This window comes from Bacillus rossius, chromosome 17 (assembly GCF_032445375.1).
Source record: "Bacillus rossius redtenbacheri isolate Brsri chromosome 17, Brsri_v3, whole genome shotgun sequence".
In the NCBI taxonomy this organism is placed as follows: Eukaryota; Metazoa; Arthropoda; class Insecta; order Phasmatodea; family Bacillidae; genus Bacillus; species Bacillus rossius.
In genome coordinates this window covers 33,361,980-33,370,853 of record NC_086344.1, presented here as the reverse complement: position 1 = coordinate 33,370,853, position 8,874 = coordinate 33,361,980, and the positions used below count along the sequence as shown (strand labels likewise).

The window sequence follows — 8,874 nt, the reverse complement described above, 5'->3', positions numbered from 1 at the left end:
TGGTGGGAATGAAAACTAGGAGTGAATGGGTTACAAAAGAGAGAAATCAATGTAAGATGTATGATACCACATTGTTCAGTGAATTTCTTGTAGAAAGCTGGAAATGTGTTCTACGTTGATGAAATAAAGTCATTTCTGACATGCCGATTTGCAGTGTGTGCCAACTTTCTCATTGGTTGGAAAGCCAGTGCAGTGAACTCTTAAATGTATAGTCACCTATAACATATAATAACTATAATACAAAACATAAAATGGCAGGGCATTTAAATGACTTAATACTGAAAACATAAATAGTACTTACGGTTTACAGTTTAAACTTATAAACGTTGTAAGTACAGAATGATTCACGATAAGTTATTAGCACAGACAACGCGTATTTATTGTCTCGTTTGGAAGACAACGTGTCCCATATAAATGCATGTGTTATTCCTAATATTTACAGGGTAATTAATTTGAAACATTAAAAATATGACGAATACAAAAGTAACACAATCAGGGGTAAAAACAGTGATGAATTTAACAGATAAGTATCACATTTGGATTTAAACTGTAATTTTTGTGCAAATGGAACAGAAATATCCGTGTGAACTTAAGAGATATTTGTAAATTTGTACCTTACGTGAAAACAAAGTTTTCGCGGTTATACTAGGTTCGGATTCTTACCGGGACATTTATGCTTTATGTTGTCCCAATACCTCCAATAGGTAAAAGTTATTTGTAACCCATTCATTATCTGCATAGCTTTCCAGTATTAAATGTGCACATAATGAGCATTATAGTAAAAATTTTGAGCATTCGATTATCTTTTCCATGGTTTAAATAAATTACTGTTGAACAAAACATCAATTAAAATATAAAATTATGCACACATTTTCATAAAAAAATTCTCTGTATTATCTAGAAAAAAACGAATTTCATGTATGCAAAAATAACCATAGCCTAGTTTTTTTGTACAAATTGAAAAAAAAAATTCGTGTATAGAATTACAAACTATTAATTTGGAAATTTTGTTTTTCAAAGGAAACTTGAGTAAAATTCAGGAATTTTTTTTTGTGTGTAACAGGGCCTACAAAGTGCGTTTAAGAAATGTCTCCGTCTACTTCCACACACTCATGTGTACGTGGTGCTCCTCGTGAACTGCAATCAGCTGTCTCTGATCTCTGTAGTGGCGCGAGTGATGGTTGTTCGTGCATTCCTCTGGTCAGGGTCGTAACTAGGCTAGTTTCCACCCGGGGCAAGAAAGAATCTTGCCCCCCACCCCTTATTCCCCCCTTTTTTTCAAACCAACCAAACTAAAACACCTCTTATCGCCACCACATATTATATCTACTATTTCAAATAATTTTTAATTCAACTTAGATATGGTAAATAAATAGATTTATTTATAGTCATTTCGTTTTTAATGCATCGCAAGTTGGATAGTACAGTTTTTTTTAGATATTTGACGATACACGTGTAGGTATCTTTTAATACAAATAACTCAATTCATCTGCCCTCCAACAATTTTTTTTCCTGTGTTTTCTTATAATACGATATTCAAGTAAAGTATAAATTACTCTGCAAGTCGTTTCCCCTCCCCCCCCCCCTTTCCCTTTTCAAAAATGCGGCGCCCGGGGCACAAGCCCCGTATGCCCCCCCCCCCCCCTGTCTAGTTGCGACCCTGCCTCTGGTAAACAATGTCCTTCAGCCGTCCCCGTACTCAATGAGCTATTCATTGTGAGGCCGTTCACAATTTGTCGAATTAACTTCGTCAATATTGGGAGTAGGACCCACAATCACGTTTCATATTTTGTTCTCCGAGTGATTTAAGGAATAAGCCCTATGAGTGGGAGTAATTCCTCATTAATAATACTGACACTCCATATTTATTCGTACGAAAAACAATTAAAATGCAGCTACTAATTCGTACTGATTTTGATAGGTTGTATTAAATATATTCCTGAAATGTATTTTAGTTATTTAAAGTTATTTACAAAATATTTTGTGAATATGACTGTTTTGGCACTGCATTACATTGAAAACTTTGTCATAAAGTGTTAAAAAAAATTATCAATAAATTATTTACTGCAATTTAATTACTTAGTACGCACGTATTACAAATATTGAATTTTCTATTTTGTAGGTAATAATTTTCTAAGACCTTAAAATTGTTTTCAGAAACTTTTTTTTTGGTATAAAACCTTAAACAAAAATACAAAATTTTAGTAAAAAGTTATTTTACCTGATTGAAGAACACGATCGCAAATCAGTACTCTGATGTATTTTGCATCTGTATGCTATAGTTACGACATTTATAGTAATAACCCTTTTCGCTGGGATGAAAGATAATCTGTAGCTATATAAATATATAAAATATATTGTTAACCCAACCACCAAACTTTATTTTCATAAAAACCAAAATACTAATTTTATTTGAGAAAAATCTGGTGGAATGCTTTATAAATGTTGAAGCTTTCAATCTTTCATGGGCTGTGAATAAAAATTATAGTTTAATTGATTTTTTTTTGTTTTTACTAAACACTTAATTTTTGTTATGATGTGTAGAGACTGCTGTGTTAGACTTCATCATATTCGGGGGATATGCTATAGGTTTTCATGTGTAAAAAATTGCAAACGTATGTGTAAGTAAGTTCTTTGAATGCTTTTTGCAGTGGGGAAGATCGTTTTAAAACATTTTTGTGGACGTTCACCATTCCGGGTTTATACTGTGTGTCGTATATAAAACAAAAGAATGGACAAGAAAGATGAATACGCAAACACTCGAAGAAACAAGCCAAAACGGAACATCTCCACTCGTCCGTCATAATATCCCCCACCCCCAAATTCCAACCCTACCAACGGTTGTACACTTAGTTTAGTTTGACAATCATGTAAGTAATGCACTAATAACGTTATAACTCATTTGTACATCAATGGCGTATGTCCATAAAAATATTTGAAGTCGGTATATGTACGTATGAATAGGTATGCATAAGTATAACTGATGCTTGAATGTGTTAAGCATGTGTGATGATGAATACTTATTGCTGCTCTGTCACTAAGTGTCATATTGGCATGATGTTTAAATTCATGTTTTAATTTCGAAACATAATTTAACCACTATTACATTGAGAATCACAAAACTTCAGAGAGTATTATAAATAAATTTAAATTGTAGCATTGTAAAAGAAATTACAACTGAACAGTTATTAATTTATTGTAAAATAAGGTAACTGAAGTCATTTATTTATTGTAAAAAAACGTTCAACTAAACAGTTATTAATTTGTTTGATTTATTGCAATAATCCAACTGAACATTTATTAATTTATGTTAAAAAAAAGGTCCATTGCAACAGTTATTAATTTAAAATTAGTATAAACTTAGAGATTTCTCTAGTATGTAGGAAACCGCGGTACTCCTGAGGGTATCACGGCATGATGATTCTGCAATGGTTTTCCATCGTCTTTCCTCAGAAGGGAGATGGACAGTTTAACTCCCAATTGAGAAACCTGGAAAAAAAAAATTCCCTCATCCGTTCGGAAATTGAACCCGGCACCTTTGGTTTACTTGCATGGAGTCCTGGTCGTAGGAGCAAGAGTGCGTATTTATGGGTGTGTGTGTCGGGTTCCAGCTCATTATATATTATATATATATATATTATACACACATATAGTATATCATTTATTGAAAGTTCAGGCACTACAAAAAGTGCATGAACTTTCAATAATTTAAATTATATATATGTATATGTACATACAGCACATACTTTTTGTATAATAAACTGGTGAAGTAGCATTTTCAACGTTTTCGTGCAGCATGGATAAGAAATATTGAATGGAATATAAAAGAAGAACTTTGTAATTTTTTTAAGTCAATATTACTGGCTGCTATGTGATGCGGTTTAATTTTCTTTCAGAAAAAAAATTTAATTTAACCTGGCCTTTTGGAATCATCAGAATATTTATATTTTAATGAGGCTAAATAAAATTAAAATAAGTTTTTTTTTCTGAAGGAATTTCAAACCGTACGACGCAGAAAAATAAGCATTGTCGTTAAACTAAACAGACAGAACTGTAGTGCATTAATTAAATTTCAAAATTCATATTAAAATTGAAAGTAATTGCACAAAAATGTTAAAAATTCAACTTCACCAGTTAATTAATAAAAAAAAATATTCACTGTACATATTTTTTTCTTCATTTTGGTGATGTTCGGCAAATCAAAAAGTCTTTAAGTTTAACCATGTTAAATGCAAACATAAAATAATGACCTGGAATGAGACATATCCCCTTTAAATTTTTACTGAGAGACAAAAATTCCTTGCAACTGTAGGAATAGTTTACATTTCTAGATCGCCAACTAAATTAAGTGTGCGATTTTGGGGTGAAAAATACACGTTGTATAAATAAAACAGGTGAAAAAATAGTTTTCTGTATACAAATTATACAAGTAGTGTTCCAACCGAAATGAAAAATAATATTTTTAATTTTTTAAATTATTTACTGATTTTTACAGGGTAAGGTGAGGTAAAACAGTTGACAATTCAGTTTTTATCACGCTGATTATGTTAAAAGTCATAATTTTTTATACCAATATAGCAAGAGAGTACAATAATGTATGAAAATTACGATTTTTAAGAACTAAATAAACTTTAAACCATAAATTATTAAATTTAAGTTTTGATTTCAAACTTTATTTAAATTCATTTTTAATGGGGTGGGTTGGTGCCCACACAACCACAAAAAAACAAATATAAAATTAAGTTTTGCTGAAAAAAATAAAAATTATTTTAAGCAAAAATACAATATTTATGGAATCATAAAAAATTGTATACGACTTTTTTGGTTAATTATAAAGTTGAGATTTCAACAGACCATTTTTATTGTTCCCACATTCATAATCAGCATTGTGGCATATTTTCAATTACAATAAGTAAAATAAAGTGTGTAAAAAATGACGTACCTCAAGTTTACTTCTTATTTTTTTCCAATATTTTTTATCTTGTGATATTCTTTATTATTTTTTTATTTTGAGCTCCAGAATTTTTTTACCACTTATTATCTGTTGTCACTTTCTCTTGAATATTTAGAACATTATGAACTCTTCAAATTTTAATAATCAAAGTTTTCAGTGAATCTTGAAATTTTCTTGGGTAATCTTTGGATGTGGTGATTTATATAAAGTATGCAATTTTAGGTAAATGCATTTTATTAACAAAATATCACTCCTGTAAAATAAAGGCGAATAAAAGTTTTTTTAATGGTTGATAACACGAAAAAAAGTGAACGTCCATAGTTCATTGATTCATTTCTTGATAAAGGCTATACAACATTAGGTTACATAATATGCGTTACAATTATTTTTGACATTTGGATATGGTCTCATGAAATGTTTCCTTGAAGGATTGGAAAGATGTACTGACAAATAATTTTTATATAATTTTATACATCTAAACACCCAGTACTCTACCTTTTCAAAGTAATTACTTTTACATGTGACAATGGGTTACAAAAACAATAAACAGTTACAATTTCCTAAACAAAATATTTATTAAAATTTCAACACAATATCAGCGAGTATCGAATAAAATATGTAGCATCCAATAGCATTTTGTTTTTTAAAACATAAGAAAAATATTATTAAAATAATGAAAATTATATAGAAAATTTCAGACTTTTGATTTATTGACAACTTTAAAAGTTTATAACAATTGAGATCAATGTTTCACGAATATTTGACTTAACTTTTAATTCATTAAGCATAGTGCTCAGCTGTGGATTATAAATTTTAATGATATTAAATTTTATTTTACAATACCATTATAAAGGAAGCCAAAATTTGACTGAAATTTAAGTTCCTTTGTAAAAAGAAGAAAAAATTGTAAAATTAGTAAGGAATTTAGTTATCATTTTTCTGCATCCAACAAACACTTGACAATTTTAAGTCTTTTTTTATTTTAACGTTGTGTAACACTGTTTTCGGTTAACAGTCGATCAGTTTTTATTGGTTTCTTTCATATTTGAATTAATTTATAAATACATAATATATATTTTTTAAATTTTATATTAGTTGAACGTTTGCGTTCGTGATAAAGGGTTGATAAACTTTCATTGGCTACTTTCATATATTTCGAAGACTTTTTATTTTTATTTTTTAAACCAATGAGTTAAGTTGTGTCACAGAAGAGGAGCGGACACACGTAGGTGTAAGCTCATCTGTCCGGAGAAAGCGTGGGGACCCTTCTCTTGGAGGTTGCCGCAGCCCGCGAGACGGCGATGTGCTGCGGGTTGCGTTGGTGTCCGAGGTTAGGAGAAGCCGGCGGCGGCGCAAGGCAGGCATAGACCATTCCCAAATGTCGGAGAGAACAGCCGCGTCGATCGCTGTTGTTTTTTTTCTTCCTTTCTTCCCTCGCTTTTCTACTCTTCATTGCTAGAAGATCCCGGCTCTTCGTTCATGCCGCTCAGTCCTGGAACAACGTGTGACATTGCCCGGTCAGCTCCATGCTACTAGAAAACTTTTGCTGTTGTTGTTGTTGAGTTCGACACCTTTTGTCGACAAACAGGTCATTTGAATGTTTCAACTCTAAATATTTTACTCAATTACTGCGCAGATAACGTATAATATAGATTAATTTAAGAGAGCTGTACAGAATAATTGTAAAACTTTCTGTAAATGTATTTAGCTATAAACAAAAAAATATTTTGTTTATAATAACATTCCAGTATCTTAATGATTTTTAATCATAATATTTGTAGACCACAAAATTGTTCAATGTAAGACTGACTTTTTGCATAGCCTTATGTTTTCTACTATAGTAAGAAAGGCTCCATGGTAGGTATTGAATAAATAATTAAATAAATAACCGACCATTTTTATAATTAAATTGTTTGGTTCGTTAGTAATATTGTTCAACGAGTCAAACATCCCCGATTTAATGAGTAATTTTTTTACAACGATAACTTACAGACTGAGACACTTAAGAAACTACACCCATGCCTTACTCGGGACTCGAACCCAGAATCTCTCGCACCGTAATCCAGCGTGCATCCGACAGCTTCATTGCACCACCTGAGTCGGCGCTACCATGTCTGTTGTTCAAAAAATAATCTGAAATTCGGAACTAAAAGAATACCATGTCTATTTTTTATGAAATATAGTTGTACCATGTATATTATGTACATCTTTCTCTCTATGAATTGGTAAAGAGCACTCGAACTATTATGCTTGGATTGCAATACAAAGGTCAATGACACAATTCCTCCGCTACAATTTTTATTGATACCTTAAAACATTAAACTTTTATCTTAAAATATTTTCTTTTTGTCTGATAAAGAAGTCTAAGAATATTATGTTAGAAATTTCACAAATAAATTAATATTACTAGCAAAGAAATCTGAAAATATTTTTTTGAGACAAATCGAAATCTAGCTCTCCTTAAAAGTTACCACTTTGTGACGCTTTGTTCTATACATCAGGGGTGTATATATAAGGACTTTTTTATTTTAGTTACAACGATAGTTATATGTAAACGGTCCCCCTATGTGTACGCTACTGCGATATTAATCATTTACAATGTAATAGCCGTTAATGCGAGATGAAGAAAACATCAACAGTGCAATGGCAAAAATTTGAACAAGATTTGCCGAAATTCTGTGTTAATCGGGTTGAGAAACGGGGACTGGGTTGAATTTTCTAAATCTCACTTAATCTTGTTTCGAAAGTCAAGTGTGCAAAATTTATTAGAGATAGGAGTAAAACTGTTGATTTTTATAAGAAACGAAAAAACGGAAACTACATATATATATATATATATATATATATATATATATATATATATATATGTGTGTGTGTGTGTGTGTGTGTGTGTGTGTGTGTGTATGTGTGTGAATGATTTTTTAACATCGGAGCTTGTTTTTTTTTTATTTTAAGGAATAGAAATGAGATATATAAATTGACGTCATGTTACAAATATTTTTTTTATCTGGCTTCCAAATTCAAATTTTTTTTTATTATTTGATACTGCATTGGAATGACACAGATATGATTGCAGAATTACTGGATTAAAATTCGAATAATATGTATATGGGATATAAAATACATACATGTTGTTAAATTTCTCTTGTTTCGTTAACAAACAGTGTTATATCTTACGGAATTATTAGTTTAAAAAATATTAAGATATAGCCTATGTCCATCAGAAATAATGCAGCTTGATAACAGGGAAAGGTTTTTTTTTAATCGGTCTAGTAATTTTATAATTCATGTCATTCAAACCACCAAATTTACACCCTGTATTTTAAAAACATAAGTATAGACGGTTCCAATTTACGGATGATGTTAATCCCTTTAACTCACATACAACGCCACACGGAGTTTAATGCTGGCACACAAATCTGATTTAATTGCTTGCTATTAGAGTTGGGTGCCCTGGCATACAGCCAGTTAGGATTAAGGCAAGTGACAGCAAATCGCATCACCTAATTGGAAATGTGCGTTCGCTGAGAAATGTACCCATCTGGATGAGGACTTCGCCAATCAGGCTGAATTGCTTTGCATGCGTGGAAAATCTAACGAGTAGTAACTGATACCCCTAAAGCGTTTGTTTCTGGCGGTTTAGTGCTATTCACATCAAACGGCAGTGAAAGCCAACTTCTCACTGGCACGAATGAATTCCATCCAGCAACCTTTTATTCATATTCCTACATGTAAAATGTACGTGCTATTTTCAATACGAAACCGGGAATGATACTGAATATCGCCCAGCAAAAGTAAAAAATTTAAAATTATCTTTTTTCAATAAAAATGATTACAATTAATTTTTTTAGCATATGTGCGTGTGTATGAATCAGTTGTATATTCAGTACATGTGTAGATACATTTTTCACACCTAACAT

The 8,874-nt window shown here is 31.2% G+C and overlaps 1 protein-coding gene across 2 annotated transcripts in view; it reads right to left on the bottom strand.

Annotated features, from left to right (window-relative positions):
- Positions 1 to 5,170: 5,170 nt before the first annotated feature.
- The window catches only part of LOC134540839 (prothoracicostatic peptide), a 163,411-nt gene continuing 159,707 nt past the window's right edge, over positions 5,171 to 8,874 (bottom strand). For both annotated transcript variants that reach the window (XM_063383821.1, XM_063383822.1), the window contains one exon: positions 5,171 to 6,446. In XM_063383821.1, the coding sequence (XP_063239891.1) occupies positions 6,397 to 6,446 (50 nt within the window). In that variant the 3' untranslated portion in view covers positions 5,171 to 6,396. The remainder of the gene's footprint in view (positions 6,447 to 8,874) is intronic.